Source organism: Falco cherrug, chromosome 4 (genome assembly GCF_023634085.1).
Source record: "Falco cherrug isolate bFalChe1 chromosome 4, bFalChe1.pri, whole genome shotgun sequence".
NCBI classification, from domain to species: domain Eukaryota; kingdom Metazoa; phylum Chordata; class Aves; order Falconiformes; family Falconidae; genus Falco; species Falco cherrug.
This window is the reverse complement of record NC_073700.1, coordinates 97,090,326-97,111,381: the sequence shown is the minus strand read 5'-3', so window position 1 is coordinate 97,111,381 and position 21,056 is coordinate 97,090,326. Positions and strand designations below refer to the sequence as shown.

At 36.2% G+C, this 21,056-nt stretch overlaps 1 protein-coding gene across 3 annotated transcripts in view; it reads left to right on the top strand.

Annotated features, from left to right (window-relative positions):
* The window catches only part of LARS2 (leucyl-tRNA synthetase 2, mitochondrial), an 88,643-nt gene that overhangs the window by 8,496 nt on the left and 59,091 nt on the right, over positions 1–21,056 (top strand). For 2 of the 3 annotated variants that reach the window (XM_055708466.1, XM_055708465.1), the window contains exons 4-6: positions 5,496–5,587; positions 9,000–9,060; positions 16,929–17,018. In XM_055708466.1, the coding sequence (XP_055564441.1) occupies positions 5,496–5,587; positions 9,000–9,060; positions 16,929–17,018 (243 nt within the window). The remainder of the gene's footprint in view (positions 1–5,495; positions 5,588–8,999; positions 9,061–16,928; positions 17,019–21,056) is intronic. The other variant, XM_055708467.1, reaches the window with a different exon arrangement.

Sequence of the window (21,056 nt, the reverse complement as noted above, 5' to 3'; positions counted from 1 at the left end):
TTCCAAAGTGGATAATTTGTGCCTCTCAGAGGACTGAGAATAATTCCCTTAGCAATCAGTAAACAGAGAGTGGTCCAGTTCAATAGTTCCTGTGACATCTTTGTAATAAAATTTTGAATTGAAATTGATACCACAGCGAGACTGTCACCTGTGTGTTGCGCAGAAATGAGAATGATCGTTAGACAATTCAGTGTGAAATTCCCGTACACTAGGATCAGTTTTCTTAATTTATACTTAAACTGCTCCTGATAGATGGGATTGGAAGATTGTCAGTGATATTTCCACAATATCCCCAAATTACTTAACGACCATTTTCTTGTTATCCAGAACATACATTTTTCTTCTCTAAACTGTATTTTCATTGTTTTCCTTTTCAGCAGTGAATCTTTATACTCTTGAAATTGCAAAAGTAAATGGTATTGAAGAAAGACAGGCAAGTTTAATTCAAACTTTATAATTAATTCATCAGTAGGATTAATTATTTCAATACAGTTCCATTTTCTGATGATCTTTAGCTGCTATTCTCAACCATTTTTTTTTTTTGTGTGAAGCTATTGTGTCCTTTTGCCAGGTTATGTTCTGTGGTATAAACAAAGTACAAAGTATTACAAGTATCCTCTCTGAATTGAATCTTATTTAAATTTAGCTTTCCAGTAGCAAGTACTGAAGGTGTTAATGAGCTCAGTCTGTTTCATTTTGAAAGAAAAAGAAAATGAGATATTATTGTAAATGTAATTATATTAGACAAGAGTGTGTGAGATTAAGGAAGCAAGCGACACCTTTGTTTTCTAAATGTGGTAATGTGCGGACATAGAATAATTTCTCATATTTTGTATCTTGTGAGAACAAGAGATAAATGAGAGCATTTTATAAGCAGAGTTATGTTTTGATAGGAATCTGTGTGGGTTGATTTTTTTTAAAATTTGAAAGTGCCTTATCAGAATACTAATATGCAGCATTGTGTTGCAGAGAAGCATTGAAATAGTCCTTGCTAGAATGTACACACTAGTAAAAAGTTCATTATTTTAATCTATTTCCAGGTGTGCCTTGTCTGCTTGGGGATTATTTTTTTTTTTTGGGTGGTGGTAGTATTTTAGCTGTTGTGTAACTGTTTATTACCTAGGACACTTAAAAGACAATCTAGTCTGCATTCAGATGGAGGTCCTGTGTTTAAAATGTATTCTATCTGCAGTCTGTTTACAAATCAGATTTTCAACATGTTCAGCATAATTGTAGGTGGCCAGTGGAAGAAGCAGCCATCCTCTCCTTTCCCCTCTCCATTTGTGTGTCCTTACTGTCTCACTTGTGTGTGGTTGCGCAATTGTCAGATCAAGTGCAAAGAGGGTGACAGTTGCTGCTGGAACGAGGGGTGTTTTCTGGCAGCTGGAAATCATGATCATGGATCACCCATTTGGTCAGCCTGTTTTGCCTTGTTCATGTAGTGTGTCATGGGGCTGCAGCTCGAGGCAGGAAACTAGACTTTGCTGTGTTGATTCAAATTGTTAATCTGTCAGCGAGTCTCTTTTCATTTTTGGTTGTGCTATCACGCATTCTCTGAAATAAATGTATTTATTTACAGGCATCTTTGACACTGGTTCTGCTGTCTGTCTTAAAATTTATAATGCATTGGTCTGGATGTAAGAAAGATACATCAGCTCCCTGGTCATATTTTTGAGACATACTGAGCACATCAGGAGAGCAAACAAGTTCTTTGTTTCCTTGCAAACATTAAGGAAAACTCACTGAATCGTCTGTCCTAGTTATGTTGATGGGAGGCATGGAACTGAGTGTTATGAGATCACTATTGGCTTTGTGTTATATAGTACTTACTGATCTTGCCTACTGATGTCAGTGTGATGGGCTGATTGTTGCAGCGGTGAATAGATGGGAAATCCTCTGAGAGGAAGAGCTGAGATCTCAGAAATTAATTCATGGAGTTACTGTGGCTTCTTTACTTTGTCCCACAGTCACATTAAGAGCTCTAGCCGTCATTAATGACAAATTTTTGACCGTGCTGTGAAATGATTCTTAAAGTTGTGCTTCAAGCTAATATGAAGTCAGAGCCTTTGGGATCTAAAATGCTTCACGATGCAACTGTTTTCCTTTTTAATAATCTGCTCCTGAAAAGACCGCTCAGTGTGGTAGTTACTGAGTGCTTTGTTCCCCACGCAGTCATTAATCACTTCCTCGCAACTTCGTGTTCCTGTGCAAAACATAGGATGTTGAATGGTAGAAAACACCAGTCTTTCATAGCTGATCCTGCCTGATCATGTGAACTTCTGAGGATCTTAAGCCATGTAATCTGTGTTCAAGACTAACCTAGTAGTTTTACCGGGGAAGAGTTTACCTGCCCACTTCATTGTGGAGACCAGAAACACAGAGCTGCCTTTGGTGATCGTACTGGCTTCTGCTGTCTTAAAATGATGGAAACTATAGCCTGCCTTCTTCTACCAGGTACAGGCATCCTTAGACTCATGCAAGCCTCCTGTTGTACAAGATAAGTTTATTGTTTGTTTTCTTTCTCTTTGCCCTTAGAGAAAGTACTGTCTGTACCAGAGATGCAATGCTTGGAAGAACGGTCACTCGAGTGAGCAGAATTGAACCCTCAGTTGCATAAGGTTTAGAGACTGCTGTCAGAAGCAATCAAGTCAGCATGCAAGAAAGTCGATGACTTTCTTCTGCTTGTCAGTAATGCTGGAGAGAGCAGCTGTATTTTCTGCTAGTTAGAGTTTATGACGAGCCCATCAAGGAGCTGCAAGGAATATCCTTTGGTCTTCAAAATTGCTTTCTTCCTATTTTTTCTTTGTTTTGAACAGTCAAACTGTTCCTTTATTCTTTGTGCCAACTTCTGACATGTTAGTTGTGTATTTTCTTCTCCTCTTCCACATCTCTTGAGAATTTTGATGCTTTTCAGAACTCTGTGGTTAATCTCAGCCTTGTGTTTTATGTTGGCTAAAGTAGAGCCAAGATGTAATGCCAAGTGCTGTGTGGAGACTGTGCCATTTTAACAGTAGATACGTAACATACATTCCAGCCAGAGGCAGCTGACCTGTTGTTTAGACAAATGCATTTCACAAACCTTTCAAATCCAGTCACAGTAGAGAAGTAAAAGAGACAATAAACTTGAAATAATTTTCTAAACCACTGTGCATGTTACATTCATCTCTATAGCAACTACATAAATAGATCTATCCTGGAGATTAATTTGAGGATATTTTTAATGTCTCTTTAAATTCAGGTTTCTGATTGAAACTTGAATTAGCGTACTTTAACTTGAAGAATGCTATTGGTTGTTAAATTGAACTGTCTTTTGGATGTGATAAGTGAACACATTGTATGATATTTTTAATATGTATGCTAGAATTGGGAAGATCTGTTTGAGCAGATAACTCCTGCTAGTGCTGATGGTACAGTGATAAAATGTCTGCACGTTAGCTGTCTGGAGCATCAGTCAGCCCTCTTGGGGAGTGCAGTCGATAGTGAAGCTGTTTTTCCCACATCCTTTTGCTCATGAGTGTGAGATTGTGCCTTGCTTTTGGCTGCCTATCTATATCCAGGAGATCTTCAGAAGCCAAATTTTACAAAAAATAATCAGGAGTAGTTTTTCTATTCTCTTCTAATGTGCATCAGCTTGTAGTAAAAGAAGAAATTCGTAGGGATTCAAATATAAGGCATTTGTCTAAACAAAGGAGGGTTGAATAAAAGAAAGTATGTATTATACATGAAAAAAAGAAATCTGGTTTATTTTATCATTTCTGTACAGAGACAGGTCATCAGCAATAGTAGCGGTCAAAAAGAGCTGAGCTGCAGAAACTAATACTTCAGTAGGTCCTTAAGAAATTCTGCTGAAATTTGTACCTTATGTAAGGTTTACCTTTCTTCTTTCTCTTTTATACCAATAGTTTTGATTACTGGTGGGGTGAGGGAGAGAAGGGCTGGGGACAGGAGTGCTTCAACGGGTGTTCACAAGTGGTTTAGGTTTCAAATGAGGTTTTTCCATGTAAGGCTTATAATGTGGAGAGGTACGGAGTTAGGGCTCATATTTTCTGACTCTGTGATATGAGGAGCAATAATATGACTGATAATAGGTAAAATTTGTAACACAGAATAGCATTCTGATTTCTGTTAGATTCATACATAAAAAGTGTGCTGTTGCATGGACCCTTACTGTACTGGCTTGAATCACAGTTGATCACAGATTAATACCTTTGGTTTTGTTGCTGCATCAGCGGAGTAATGGTACACAGCGGGTTTAGTTTTAGCTCAGTATTGAAAACGAGAATGTTGAGAAGTCACATCTGTTAAATCCTGTTGCTTTTACACTGAGTTGGTGCCTAGGGCACCTTTATAAACAAGTCTATAAAGTATTTTTTATGAAAGAATCCATTGAAGTCAGAGGATTGGAAGGCTATGGTAAAAAGGAATAAAAATAATTCAAACCAGTGACAAAAGTAGCTCTTCTGCTTCCAAAATGAACAGATTTTTCACATGGAGATAGTTTATGAGATTACTGTAGCTGGGTTTGCTTGCTTATTGCTTGTTTGCTTACATGCAACTGAAGAACAAATTCTTCATATAAATACTTATTTTAAGGGGTAAACTTTTTTATTTCTTACAACCTATAAAATGTTACTTAAGCGTGTGTTGCTATTGTTAAACTTGTGCACGTTTGTAGGTGTGAGAAATGAGATGGGTTTATCAGGTATCCAATATATGTGTCTTTAATGAGAACATCTTAAGTGCTGGTCTTTCTTTCCCTGCATATTAAAAAGGGGGGTTGAATACTTACTGTATTGCTACATTATTTTTCTAAATAATTTGCACATTAATAGGAAAGATACATATCTATTTCAACAGAAATTGTTATATTTTCTACTATACATTTTTTCCCACCACTGAAATACAATCTGTTAGTCTGTAGTCTATATTGACAAGAGATATTCTAGTAAAATTTGGCTAAAACACTTTTCCCCATGCTCTTCATTTTATCTGTTGGATTTTAGATTATCATTGGGTATTTTTCTTTCTTCAACAAAAAGAAAAAAATAATATGCTATGCATCAGTTACTGTTAGAAAACCATTGGTTCAGTTAGTTTTGCTTACGTTCTTCTCCTTCTTTAGAATGAATATTCGGTTGTGTTTAGCAGTAGCATCAACTGCTAATTTTGGCCACCACACAAATTTACAAAGGATTAATTTTTGTCATTGTCAACCTCGTATTGAAATAGTCATGAGGATTTATTACATAATACTTTAAGCTCCCTCTAACACCACATTGTAGATGGCAAGTATGCTTCATATTCATCTTTTAAAACAGACCTAGCCATAGTTGGCATGTTTTGAAGATGTTAACTTGGACAAAGCAAATGCTGAAATGCAAAACACCATTCATTATTTGGATGCAAAACATCATTCATTATTTGGAGGACTCTGTGTGTTGCAGTTGCCATTTCAGAAAGTTATGTAAGATTGTGTTTTCCCATTTTGCTGACAGGTGATAAATCCAATGGGATGGGACGCGTTTGGTTTACCAGCAGAAAATGCTGCAGTTGAACATGGGCTTCACCCTGCAAGCTGGACACAAAGGTAGTTTTTAATTTAAGTTATATGACATTTCCGCTGTGAATACCTGTACTGTGGCCCCCATAAACCAACAAAACAGAGCAAAACCAGTGTAGAATTAGAAGAAAGATGGTACAGAAAGAACCAGGGCTATTTTCCAATGTTTTATGGGACTGTGCAGATGATTCAGTTTTGAAAATTAAATTTATCAGGATGATTTTCAAGGTTTTTGAATATAATCTCAATGACTTTTATAAAAAAGACAGAATATTGAAAGAGTGACATTTCCCAAACACCCAAATCAATGAGTAAGAAATAAATTGGAATTTCATTGTGATGAGTTAAATCTTAGCATAGAATACACAGTTGAGAATTATGAGCTATGTGGTTAGGTTTACCAGCAGTTTTTAGTACCCCATGAAAGAGGAAGAAGATTGTTTTTTCATTTGAGACTGGGTCTTGGAAACTGATAAGAAGCCGTTATTGCTGCTGATTTCTGTGAAAATTTGGGGCTTTGGACCACAGAATTAGGTGTTGTGTTCCCCTAATATTCTTTAAAATTAGTAAAAAGTTACATAAATAAACATTAATTTCTATAAAATACTCTGAAACCAGTCTTCTTAAGTGAAGCTGTTTGTTGTGCTTGAGATGCAGTAATCTAGCTGTGGTATCTTTTTGGGCCTTGATCCATTTCCTTCTTTGATAATGCTGTTTCTTTTAAGATTTTTCATGCTTTTGGTCCCATGTTAAGATACACAATACTTCTCCAACTAAAATACGATGACAACTGATGTCACTTAGGGAGATTGCATGAGTGCACTACACACAAATTCTGAGTTAGTTATGGTAATTTTTTACAATTTCCTTTCTGTGTGGTTTAGATAAGAATATGCATGAGAACCAGTTACCATCAAGCCACAAAACCAGGTTTTCTTCTTTTGAGAGAGTCTGAAAAATCACTGTGCACAGTGTGTTGTGGGCTGCCCGTTATATTGTAGCATGGTCAGTACAGTAAATTGATCATTTCTGCCTTCCTGCAACAAGCCTGCTGAAGCTCAGCTGTAAAACAAATCTATGTTATATCTGAGTGCCTCGTTTTTACCTCTGTTATCTTAATGGAACCTTCACCAGATAGTGTGTTACTGTGATCCTTACCTACATGACAAATGAGGCACAGAGAAGTGAAGGTTGTAGTTTTGGACCACCAAGGCTGACATTAAGTACTTGCTGGCTGGGTTGATGTTTTCCCCTTCTCTCTACTACGTGGTACCTCCGTTGCTTTGGCACTCAGGACATTTTGCTGAACTGAACCTTTCTGCCAGCTGTCTTGAGTTGAATTGTCTCAAAAGAAAAGCAGCGAGCACATGGGGCAGAGAGACTGCGCGATAGCAAAGACCCATACCAGCTCAGTCTGCCTCGCCTTAGCATTTGTCTAGGTCATACCGAACAGTGTGTGGCAGGGCATAGCCTGAGCTGATTTTCATCTGCTTCTGTGCTGTTCTGTTTTTCTAATTTCCTGTAAATAGGTGTGTATTGTTCCGTACACTTAAAGCAGTTCAGCTGGTAGTTATGAGATGTTTTATACTGGAAAAAAATTTTGCTTTGAAAATTTCCTTAGTACTGAAAAGAGCGATTGCCTACTTTTGAGATGTAGGTGACAACAGGATAACAACAAATTGAGAAAAGCTAGCATATCGTCATTGGGACTGATTATAATGACATCCAAATAGGAAAATTATTTGCATACCTTTTTTTTTTTTTTATGGTAAGGAAGCGAATCGATTCATCAAATGGGCAGTTTAAATTCTGACCACTGAAGTAATTGCTGTCTCCTGTTTTCTCCACTGTCCCTGTCCTGAATGTGTCTCATGCCTGCAGCAGGGATGACTGAACTGAACAAGGAGCTGTGATGTGTTTTAGTCATCCCTGGTGCAGAGCCAACCGCCCCTGTAAAAGGGGGCACACTGTAAGCATTTCAGCATATTGTTTCAGGAGTGAGCAACCGAATTTCAGAGCATCCTGATTTTCTGAAGTGGGGATTTAAATGAACTCAAATTGACTATTACTTCTTATAAAAACCATAAAACAAATTGAAGACAGAGTTACTTATACAAAACACAGACATTTTTGTAAGTAAGAGTTAGTATAGTGGCAGAAGCTTTGTCAAAATACAGTCAAAATTGAAATTTTTGTATTGGTACAGTTTGTTTTGAGTGGGACTTTAATATAAGCAGTACTACTGAAAGGATGGTTTCTCCCAGTGGAAGCTGAGAGTCTGTAAAAGGGTTTCCTGGTATACCCATGCCAGGAAAGGTACCTGACCAGAAAAGGCAGGCCTTTTCCAGAGTAACCAGGGCTCTCTGACCGTTATATACAAGTTATATACTTGCACTACTCAGTTATTCAGCCGTGAAAGTTTGTTCTGGATTAGAATTAAATGCTTAGCTTCATGACTGTCAAATTACCCACTGGGGGAAGATAGATGATACTTTTATCTGACATAGTGCATTTTACTAGAAAGTTAAAATTCTATAAGAATTTTTAAGCAATTTTAAAGTAGAATGAATTCATACCAGGTCACTAGTTAATATTGTGTAATTGTGGGTATTTTGGTAAACTATATTTAGTATATTTTCAAACTAAAGCTTCACTGTATATTCTGATGTATCTTATTTTACGTTTTTATTATACTCTATCTGGGGCCAGCTCTAGCCCTACAGTTCCGCGGTTGACTTGAGTTTATCTATGGTTGTGCTGCCACCAGAAGTTTAGCAGTTCCTTGTCACCTCCCAGGATATATGTTCCCACCACCTCTTTTGTGTTGGCTCTGCTGGTTTTGTGTCCACATTATTGGTTTGATTGGCCTGTTGATCAGAGGGAAGCAAGAAAACAGGTGAGGTTTTTTTGGAAAGCTTTTTGTAGGGCATGTCTTCAGTTTAAATGGGTAAGCTGAGCCAAATCCTACTATAGCCACATAACCACCAGAGCCAAAGCAAAATGCAGCCAGGATAGCATTGCCAGAATAGAGCAGGGTTAAGCTGATGGTGAAAGTGCATCCTACTGCATCATAAAGATTTCAGAGGGCCCTTTGGCTCACCTGCGGTAAAGATAATTAAAAATAATGAGAAGTGGTGCTTCAGAAATGTTTTTCTCAAACTGCACTGCCATATTTGCTTTTCAGTTATGCTTAAATTAAGAAAAATTACTGTCTTGTATACACAGCCATTGGAATTGAACCAGAATACACTAGGGACTTCAAAAATTATTAAATATGAGTATTCTGACAGTTCCTGGAGTTTGACTGCTAGTGAGGTAGTAGTGTTTAGAGGTTAACTAGTGCTTTTGATTTTTCAGAACTTTATAAGCACCTGATTTTAAATGTGGTCACATGATAGAAATATTTAAAGTTAGTTTTGTTGTTTTTTTTTTTTTTCAGTAATATTCAACACATGAGGGAACAGTTTGATACACTAGGTCTGTCTTTTACATGGGAAAGGGTAAGCTTTTCTTTTTTAAAGGATGCTGCTGTATTTTGTTGTACAATGGAACACTGGAAAACATGGAATTTCACTGTTTTATTTATGACAATATAGAATTCTTAGAAAGTGACCGGTTTAAGTTGTTCAAATATAAAGTCAAGCTTGTCTCACGCTTTTTATTGATTTCTCTCACTTTTGACATACTGATGTCTGATAATCTCAAAGTTTGGGAGAATCTTTTCTTTAAAGTAATTTCAGTTTTGCATTTGGATTTTTCTCTCTGCTTTTTCAGCTATTTCAAAGTAGCAATTTTCTGTGTTAGAAGATATGCAGTAGTCTAAATAGATACTTATGAAACAGCATGCCTTTGTGTTAATGTATATATGTTTTGAGGAGTGCTTTTTCCAGTGTGTATGATTTTACAATATACTCAAAGTTTTAAAGCTAGTAACTTGAAATGGTGTTTTGGTTATTCTATATTTGAAGCACAAGCCTGTATTTTCATAGGTGTTCATATCATGACCATTTTAGAAAATAGAAGTTTTATTTAAAACACTAATGCTTGAGAATCAGGTGTTCACCTTGAAAACCTTACCAAACCCGATTAGACATAAGCTAATGTCATTTTCAAGATTAAAAAGAAATTAATATTTGAAGCAATTGTAAGTTTGTTGCATTTACTAGTGAATCAAAGTCAGTCACTACCTTTGTATTCTCAGCGATAACTGTTACTTATCACCTTAATATGATTCTGAATAGGGTGATGGAGATGCTAATCTTGGATTTTTATAGCAGCATTGTAGGCCTGAAAAGGAAAAGAATTAGTTTTCTGGCAGTCTGAGACCTGCCATCTGTTTTCTTTAATCTTGAAGGTGAAAGTTTTTATGTGTATGGCTTGCATCTAAAAAAATATATTTTGCCCATGTCATATATGTGGCAAGAATTTTCAGTATAAGCCTTTTGAGCAAGATTGTAGTTCTCTTGGTAGCCAAAAAGGTGCTTTGAAAATAAAAGATTTATTGTGGAAGGTTCACTGCACAGATTTTTGACAAATATTTTCTTATATTTAAAACTGTTGGTATCTCACAGATTTTTTGTATGTGTAATACAGCAGTGCTTCAAAACAGTGAAATCATGTGTGTAGGCCCTATTATGGAACACAGGAGAGCTGAATGTTGCAGATTGCCTTTCAAGAAAATTGAGAAAATTCACACTTAGATATTGACTTTTGTTTAACCTTTCCATTTTGAAGAAGAGGTGGAGAACTGGCTGTACTGGAAACCATGGCAAGAAATACAAGTACACAGGGAAATGTCATTTGTCATTTCTGTGCCTGTTCTTTGAGGCTTACCTTCACTTCTGTTGTAAACCATGTTTTGGTTAATGGACTTCCAGAAGTCTCTGAATACTTGTGGAAAGGGCTTTGATACACTGCAACTATGTTCATTTGAACAGTTGTGTGATTGAAATGCTTTAGAATGCTCTAGGGGTGCATAGTTTGTGGTTTTGAAAGGTAAGATTTTAAAACAGCTAAGAAGTTTTCCTCAAAACCACAATGAATTTTGGAGTTCTCAGTCTGTACTTTAAGTTAAGTTTTATTTTACTTGGAAAGCCTGCTTTATTAACTGTAGTAGGAGTGACCTGAACAGTAACCATTAGAAATAGATACGTTTATACATTTAAAAAAATGTATGATGCCTGAAATACATCTCTATGACATGATTTCCAAATGCACAGCTATTTGAGCTAGCCATGAAAGACCTGCCTTTGGAAGGAGAATAGCTAAGCTCTAGCAGAGTCTATTTTCCAGGCTGATAAAGCCTGCTTCTCTGCAAGGCTAATTAGGCTAGGCAGAGCATCTTACTGCCTCAGCTGTGCTGCTTCTGGGCTAGCTCCAGCGTCTTTGCACAGTAATGCACTGCGCTGTGCAGGTACTTACCTTAAAAGTGAGCTCTTTGAGGTAAGGAATAGATTTTTTATTATTCCATAGTTGTATGGCAGTAAATCAGTGGCTTACAAAATACTGTGACAATGCAAACAAACCCACTAGCGTTAGTGACTCCTATGAAAAATGCAAGAAAAACACTTTTTATGTGGGTTAGTCTAATTAACCAAGACTAGTATAGAAAACAGAAATTTGTTTTTTATTTGATTTCATTGGTGTGGCTTAAATGTGCTTCTTCATTGTGCTAGAGCACAGTATTTGACAAATATATGCTGGAGGAAACCCATTCCCCTACCTTAGGTCCCTATTTTAGTGTGCAGAGAATTGCCTTTTTAAGGTACGAACCTTTTATGTTAATGTCCTCTGTGGCGGGCTTAGAGTATATGCCTAGATGATGTGAAGGAAAATTAAGTAAACTTTACCATTTTACAAATGTTAAAGGGGAAAAAGCATGGGAAAATAATAAAAAAGTACATTTTGAATACCTAGGGCATTTAGCTGTACTAAAGAAGCTGACTTCTTATAAAGTCATATCTGACATTCAAGAAAGTCCTGACCAGGAGGATGAAGGCTAGCTGTAATTTTATTGCTTGGTAAAATTATTATGAACAAAACCCAGTGCACCTGGGATACTAGAAATTTCCTTATATTTATCTGAGGTTTTTTCATCATTCTCTCTGTCTTGCAAATCAAAATGTAAAAGTATTTTTACATTGTAGCAGTCAGTGAAATTACTTAACCAGTAAGGCACCACAAATAAGGCATTATTAAAAGCTAATTCGAATATTTCAGAGAACCAGGTTACAAAGACACTTGAAAATTAGTGTAAGCAAACTAAAAATGTAATTAAATGCATAAAATAGCTCTGTAAGTACTTTGCTTTAGGGCCGTTTTGAATACTAATAGTGATCTGATATTTTTTTCCTGAAACATATAGGTACTTTAATTGCCTCAAGTAATAAATGTTGTATTTTTAAATCACTTTGAAAATGGGGTGGTTTGGGGAGAGATTTTTAGAAAACAGTGAGAGAGATCATTTCTATTCTGAACATTTATGTTTGTTAGATCCAGGATTAAAAAGCTGCAGTTTAGCATGGAAGAAATGTCTCTGAGAGACTTTAAAAACACCTGGAGAATAATAATTAAAAAAAACCCACTGTAATTTGGACATTCCTGGTGATCAGGTTTCCCCAAAATACCATCCCAGACAGCGCAGCAAACTGCCTGCCACTTCTTTTAGACATGAGCTTCACAGGAATTAGGCAATATAATTTTCAAAGATTCCTATCGTCAGCAATAAGGGATGGAGAACGTGTAACATTTTTTCTTTTCTTTTGCTCAGGAGTACCATCAGACTGAATGCATGCTCCCAGTAAGCCATCAGTTCACCACTGTGTTACCCCGATCTGTAACTTTCTTCTAGAAGGTAGCTTATTCTGCCAACATTTTTTAGTCTTTTCAGTTCGTGCATTCCAAGTGACATGATCTTTTGCTTAAGAGTAATGTTCCCCTTCTGCTCTGTACATTTAAAAAAATTAAATCTTTGGTAGATTTTCTTTGTGCAGATATTTTTCTGTTTAGCTTTGAAGTTGTCATTCTTGTGTACTGCCTGAGCATGCATAAAACTGTAATAGTAGTTAGAGCATTACCTATTAAATTTTATTTTTATCCACATATCACTGATAATCAGTCACCCCACTTGTAATTAAATAAAAAAAGAAACCGTTGATGCAGGGCTATTTTTTTTGCAGGAAAGATATTCATGCTCTAAAAGGTAAGCATTGCATGATGTTTTTATTTGTAGCTAATGGAGCATGAAACTAAGGGCCTTTGAAATACAGATATTCAAATGAATTTAGAAATGTAGCTTGGTCTGGCTCTAAACCTCTGAAAATCAAATAATTATACTTCTGGATGAGGTGCTACCTGCCCCGTAATACCAACATAGGCAAATAATAAAGACTCTTTAATCTTCCCAAACAGTTTGAAAAACATCTGTTCAGAATTTTTCTCCTTAGCACCTTTTTAATAAATATCAAATGCAACATGTCTGTCTTCAGGATAGTGTAAGACTGCTAAAAATAAAATAATCAATAATAAAGTAGGAATTACTTATGTCCTGTCTAGTTATGTGTTATTCAGAAAGCCTGATGGATCTTACATTAAAAAAAACACTTTTGTGCAGCCTGTGTTACTTTTATTTAAAAAGAAAATAGCTATGAAAATAGCTTGAAAATGTAACCTTCTTCCTAAAAAAACCAAACAACAAAAACCCCTCAGTTTTAAGGTCAGAGCTATATAATAGAAAGTTCTAAGAATGGAGCAGATTTAGAGCAAATAATGAGTTACAAAACAAGGTATTTAATAACCAGGGTTTTTTTTTTTAATTAATGAGCAAAATGTTCTATTTGGTCTGTTTGGGTTTTTTGTTTATCCAGGATTCTTTAGTGTTGGTTTTCCCATGGTTTTGGTAGCCAGAGGCAGGGGGGAGGGTATCAGATTTTTGTAATGATGAACAGCCCTTTAACCTTAACACGAACCAGTTGCTTCCCAAGTTACAGTGCTGTCCAATCTAAATTGTAGTACTGCTATTCAGTCTGTAACTGAGAATTTATTTGCAAAAATAAATGAGATACTAACCCCTCCGTCATGCTGTTTGTTAGGAACAGATTGCTGTGCTGCAATAAAGGGAATAAGCAAGGTAGTTTTTGGTAAGGTTAGGGGTCTTTCTCCTCTATACTTTGGCAATACCTGCTGTTTTTAAAAGCAGACCACTTTTAAAAGTTGTTTTAATTGTTTTAATGAATTAGTGTAATTCCTGTAGGAATAAGGAGCAGTAACAGTAACCAATGAGAAAGATGTGTTTTGGTGACAGTATCAAATACTCTTTGTAACTAGCAAACTGACAAAAGGGTAATGGAAAGAGGGAGATGCTGTCCTATTTCATATTACCTTCCGAAATGCTGGGGTGATAGGTTATCACTAAATCTCTATCTAATATCACTAAATAAAGTCACAGAGCACTGACGAGCACATGCAGTGGACAGCTGAGCAGCATATTTCACATTTGTAAAAGAGTTCTGATTTTTAGTATATATTTTATCTCTGGAGAAAATATGCTAATATCCCGTTACATATATTCACTGAACTGCTTTATAGTGCTGGGTGTTAGCTAGTGCTCAGCTCACAAATGAGAAGCAGAAAGTTACTTTTTTTGGCAGGGTGGAAGGGGTCCACGTGCTGTTTTGCAAATCCTTTTATAAACCTTTTTCTGTATTTCTGAGTTAAGTTCATTCTGTTAATGCATTGCAAATCTTTGTCATGCTCATAAAGTATAAATAGAAATGTTAACATCCACCTTAATTTAAGCGTGAGAGCAACCTAATGGAAACTTTTTACCACACTTTATTTATTTAATCAAGAGCAGTAACTGGAATACATGGGAAATTATTTTTCACCGTAAGTCTTTGTGTGCTAAACAGTAGGAAAAAAACCAAAACAAGATTGGCGGGAGGTTTCTGGCTTGTTGTCAGCAGCTCATTTCACTTGGTAGTGATTTCATTTGCTTTTCTTCGTGAACTTTAAAAGTTACTTCAAACCTTCATGGTTATGAGGTTAAATGGTGAGCTTGAGTGATCTTTTTGCAGCTCAATGACCACGCAACCAATTTTTTCAGTGATAGTTTGCTGCATTTCTTTCTAAAATGTCTCAGTTTACAACTTGGAGGGAGCATGTACATGGGATTCTATTCCCAGGAGTTAGCTTGTTACCTTGCAGCTCAAGCTTGTGTGGCTTGTAGCTCAATCTAAACATGCTTGTTTAGATTGAGAATGTCATCTCTTTTTGTTTCAGTTAACACGCATCTGCCATTCAGGACCAAAAAGAAATATCTCAGTCCATTTTACCATTTTTATTTGACAGCTCACTTCTGTTGTCTTACCTGTTTGTCTGTTGCTCACGTAATTTTATATTGTACCCAAAGGGATTGTCTCTCTTCTTTTGTGTGCCTGATATTCCAGCGATGAAACTCCTTTGCCCGTAGTGGCATCACACTGGCAGAAGAACTGGTGTCACTGTGTGGAGAAGCAGGGGAGAGAAAAAGAAGGATGATTAAATGGATAGTGTTTAGTTGGGGAGATGGAAATCAGACTTCTGTCAAGTAGGGGTTTTTTCAGTGCAGAGCACAGGGATTTAATCAAGCAACTGTTTTTCATGAGTAAGTCTTCACATGCTGTGCTGAAAACTTGCCATTAAATGTCTCTTTCTGATCTTTAAAGCCTCTTATACACACTTTTGAGGCACATCTATTCAAAGGTCATATTAATTGTTCAAAGTAACGTTTCAGCACTGGAATATAAAGCTCAAAGCAGCTTTTCAGCACTGGAATGTAAAGTTGTAGAAAAAGAATAGAATTTTTATGTTAGAGTTTTTCAGATGTCATTTGAGTAGCAGATGATATTACTGAAGTTGTGTGTAGTGGGAAGCTTAGATGATAGGAAAGCCTGGGTAAAAGACATTTCACATTTGGAGCCATTTCACATGGTCAATAACTATTTGCAAATGGAATAAATTTTATCAGTGGCTTGCTGTCAACCCTGTAACTCTAAAGTTAAAGAGATGTTCTTGTTGATTTGAAGTTCGGTGTAAGAGTCATCTTCCACTTCAGTAAGTACAAACATGGTCAAACAGAAAACTTGTAGAAATGTTTCTTCTTTAAACAAGTGCAAGTTAAACAGGAAACTGTTGAGGAGGGAAACGTGATCTGTTTATTGTTATATATTTATGATGTAATTAGAGCTTAAATACTGCGTGAGTGAGTTGTTTTTACTTTGGCCAAACTTTAAAATGCATGGGCGCAAGCATATGTGTTTCCATTGCACCTATGAAACCGCTGTGTTTGTGTAGAGAAAATTGGGAGTCTGTAATCACGTAATCCTTCAGTCACCTCTGCATATCAAGATGTTTATTAGAAGGGCAGCTTGTATTTTTAAGAACAAACATTTAAAATGTGTAACATTGTAAACAATTGATAAGTAAGTGTTTTTTTAATTATGTGAGTTCACTAAAAACTTAGAAAATGTAAGTTTTAAAAAAGCTCTTCATTACATTGTTATTTGCTGTTCTTCTCTGAACTCCCCATTACTCCTTCTTAGGTTGTCTTTTATTTTTATCTGTCTTTATTTCCCATTTAACAGTCCCCCTCGTTTGTGACTACTTTTATGACTCATTTTTTCCATACTTCAACCTAGAGCATTCCCCTAACTACAGCCGGCTTGCCTTTTAATAGGGTTGCTTACTTGATCTTTGATTGTGAGATAACCTTCGCAAGCCTTTCATCCTGAAGTTTAGGACCTTGCCCCATATTCTGTCGTGTCTGCCTCACGCTGTATCTGTCAACAGCTTTGGTTCCTCAGGGCGGTTCGGATGTCCTTCTGCATCTGCTGCTGCAGCTGTGAGCTCCTCTGGTCTGCTTGCTTCTCTGCAGCCAGCTCCCAGCTGCCTCTGAACAGCCAACAGGCTCTGCTCTCACTTTTCATTGCTGAGCAACAGTGGGATAGGCAACCTGGCTAATACAACTTCTTTGATATTCTACTTTTTCTGAGTTTTGCTTTTTCCCTGCTCAGGCAGCTGTGGTCATTTTTCTATTCATTTTCCATTCTTACATCTGTCAGCATTGATCTTACAGGGGATTTATATTCCATGTTTATAGGGAACTTTTCTTTGTGCATCAAACCCACACAAAGCCTATGTTCTCTGGTTTCATGTACAGGTGAATATCACTCATTATAAACATTACACAAGTAGGTTTTGTACATAAATACATAAACATGTATATTTTCTCTGTGGCATGTATTACACACTCCTGAGTTAATTGTTTAAGTTAAAATGCTGTAATAAAATACTAAGTATAGTTTCAGGAATTTTTATTTAATTTCTACAGGAAATAACCACTTGCTTACCAGAGTACTACAAATGGACACAATATTTCTTTCTTAAGCTTTTTGAAGCTGGGATAGTGTATCAAAAAGAGGTACGTACAAACTTTGACCTTGGATACTTGGCAGGTGCACTAATTCAAGTCACTGACGCCAGTGGCACATTTCTGGATTGTCCTTTCACATTCATTAAGTGGATTGTGCTCTATTAGTTTTAAATCAGTGCAAAATAGAAGGAATTTTATATGTAACTAAATTTTATATGTAACTAACTAACATGAATGGGTATTGTAGCAAGTCACATTAGAAATGTTTGTCAGTGATTTACATTGATGCGCAGGACCAGAATATAGCTGCTATTAGTTTATTTCAGAGCTTTAATATAGCATTTTCTAGATCTTGATTTCCCTCTCATGAAAACATACAAGGTAATGTGATCATTAGGAGTCTCTTCAGCAGTGAGATTATTTAACTGTATAACATTACTCTGATGCTGTGTCAGAACTGATAGGATAATTGGAGATTATGTGCATAACTGTCCAGTTCCTGGACCCTATTTGTGATCTGTACAATATTACAGAAGTATTAGGTGCTATAAGACTATCACAGCTGTTTATCAGTTAACAGTACCTTAAGAAATTACTGACCTTGGAATATTTTGTAAGTAACATGTATCAGGCTATCTGAGAAGGGAAGGGTTCGGTTAACTTCTTAAGCAGGAGGCGAAACAAAGATATTAAATGAGCTTCTAAAGAACTCTCTGAATACCCAACGCAACTCAGTTCCAAAATACCTGAACAGCTGCACCTAAACAAAGCTGCAATTGAGTGAATGTTTCTCACTTAGAATGGAAACTAAGATTTCTTAAATATGCTTTGACATTTCATTTGTATTCTACAGAAACCAGGAAACTCCATAGGATATAATTAGGGATGTACTCTAACTATTCTTTGAACCCAGAGAAAGGAGTTGATGGTGAAAGGTAGCATTTGGAATGGCAGGGTGTTACTGAGCAACTTCTGTTTTCATGCAAGGTGTATTCAGAGATTTTAAATGACAGCCAGCAAAAAGATTCGGTATTTGATGTGTCCTAACATGCTGGATTTGTGGGTTTTTTCCCATTTTTTCTCCTGTAATTATTTCTTGTGTTTGTAATAAAAAAAATCAAACTCTAGCTTTGCCATAACAAACTTACTTTATCTGTCAATTTGTTTGCTTGACAATTGATCCCAGGTGAATCTGAAAGCAGAAGGCTTGCTGCTTTGTTAGAAGCCATGACGATACACAAAACAAATTTTGCACACAGGCTCCAAGAACTGTGGGATCCTGGTGGTGTTTGGGTACCAGTGGTTGGATCTACTTCCCTCTTACAAGTCAAGGATCCGTTTAAGGACTTAAATCAGCATCTGTCAACCTGTAGGAGATATAATCTCTGGTGCATATGAACTGGTTGCTTTTTGACAGGGAGCAGATGGCAGAGGTATCCCATAACCCTGGGTCTCTTCAAACAGTCATATATACTTCAAGCATGCGTTTATCCCATGTTGTCAGTGTATCTGCAATATATGTTAGGTAGTGCTTTTGCACAGCTTGATGTCTCCTGTATTACAATTTCATTTTGGGTACAAGGAGATAATTCATATCCTCACTGTGGCAATAAGAATAATACATGCAGAGCATTAGCCTAGTTAACGTTCTGTTCCAGCAGCATGTGTGTCTGGCCAGAAATTACCCTGGTAGCGAGACACAGACTCAGTTTGTCTGGGAGCTGCAGTTATTGAGAATTAACAGTATTTGTCTGGGTGCTGCTGCATCCTTAGAGGGCATCTTTATTCACCTTAGCAAAATCCCCTCTCTTCTTCCTGCAGCACTGATCTAGTCAATATACTGTAGAGGTCATTGACCTGGCCTGGGTGTCTTACTGAGCTTGAGATTTATAGGTGCCTAGATTCCATTATTTTGATTAGATATCTGCAGTCTGTAGTCAAGCCATAGACACCAAACCTGGAGATAGATACTTATGTTACAGATACCTGAATTTAGACAAGATGAATCCTATCTTAAAAGCATATGGTCTACATTGGCGTAGTAAGATCTAAATAACTGGTGCACTCTATATGCTTTTGTACTGTGCTCTCTTTTTGTAGATGACATTTAGTGGCTTCCTGGGGCCGTAGTTTCAGAGGCTGTCATTGTCAAGAAATTGCCTGTGTGAGGTACAAGTAGGAACGAAGGATTTAATTTAATATCCAGGTTCTGGATATTCATCAAAAAGCTATGAGAGATGGAAGGAGCAAAATGCAACTTTAAAAATTCATGTACAAGACCTTTCAGCTACAGATTTCTTAAATGCATATTTATTTTGTTTTGCATGATTTATTTAGATAAATCTTCCTGTCATGACTCATGAGAACATATAATCCTAAATAATTACATAAATAATTTCAGTTAGCTTTTAAAATTTCCATCATAAAGTTGATCCAATGTCATGTAAATAGCAACAGGGTTTTTTTTCTCAACTTTGAGTCATAGCCAGTTTAATACAAGCATATGCTAATACTGCTTTATGCAACTGGCATTTTATTACTACTTAATATTATCTGATTTACGTCTCATTAGATGTTATTTTAACTTTGTAGTGCTGTGGGATTTTTTTCAGAATGTTGTAAATTAAAATTAATTTAGAACTGACTTCATAGTGTGTTCTGTCATTACTGAAGAAGTTGTGTTTTCTGAAAGTCTAGAAAACAGATCTGTAATAGTGGAATATATTGATTGCTTTTAATTTCCCAATGAATTTTCAGAAGCCTTTTATAAAAATCAGTCTGTTGTTGTTGGTAGGTAACAGATGAAATGTAGGCAGAGTGTAAAAAGTATAAATTCCAGTGACATACCAAATTCACTCAAGCTTCATTTGATGGTGTTTGTTCTTATCAAAGAATGACTTTCATTCATTTCATTATAATAAATTTTGTATAAATCAATATAAGTAATCAGATTTTGTGCACGCACACACATACACCAACACTGATAACAAAATCAGCAACAATATTCCTAAGGAAGAAGATCCATGCATCTGTCTTTGTGCTGTTCTCACTGTAAGATTTGTAAAATGGTTGTGATATTTACTATTTCTAAGAACACACAACATATTTAAAATTAAGCAATATCAGTTGATTGGAAACTAGTGCATTTCAGAAGGTGATCCGTGATAGATAAAATGTCAAGTGAATAATATGAGGGCAGTGACTGGTTTTTAGATTGGGATACTAAAGTTCTCCTCATACCCAAAGAATGCATTTGAAATTTTCAAATCATGTGTAATGTATTAGAATGCTATGGAGCTGAAGCTACTTTTTTTTCAGTCAGGCTGATTTAGCTTTGATTTAGCTCAAATATTAAATAACACTTGGAATAATGGTTTACTCTTCTTAATCGCTTTCATTATTTGTATTTTTCTTTTTCTTCCTGTTCATTTTTTCAAGTTAATGTCAAGCATTGAATACCACTTCTGGAAAGACAGTTAGGATTCTTTTGTAATTTTAGATCCTTTATGATAAACGATAGCAAAATTGTTAACGCTGTCAGGGGGTGAGTTTGATTTTTGCTCTTCCCCATCAGTATGTTATGCCTGGTATTTCAGTTAGCTCTCAAAAAACAAGGTTTGTAAAGTTGAACACAAACATTTATTTCACTTTAATTTTCTTTAATGTATTTGTTTTGGTAAGGAAAGATGATTCCAAAAGTAATTCACATTGACAGAAGTTATGTGCAGAAAATATCAAATCTTTCACATGAAATACTGTTGACCACTATAATACTTCTTTGTGGTTCAGTTCTCTCAAGTTGGAGGTCCTCGATGGTTCATGCCCCACAGTCAGACTCAACACTTTTGGATTAGTGGTGAACAGTTTTTAAGCATCAGACTATGTATTCTGCAGTATAGTCAATTGGAACACTTACCTATTTAATATTCAAGTGTCAGCCTATCCTCCTAACATGATCAATCAAGGCAAATGCTGCCAACTACATTCTTGGGTTTTTTGAGTTCTGAGAAGATGACTATTCAAAACATATTCAGTTGAGCCCCTGTTGCTAACCTAAATGAATGTTATAAAAATGTGGAAAACTCA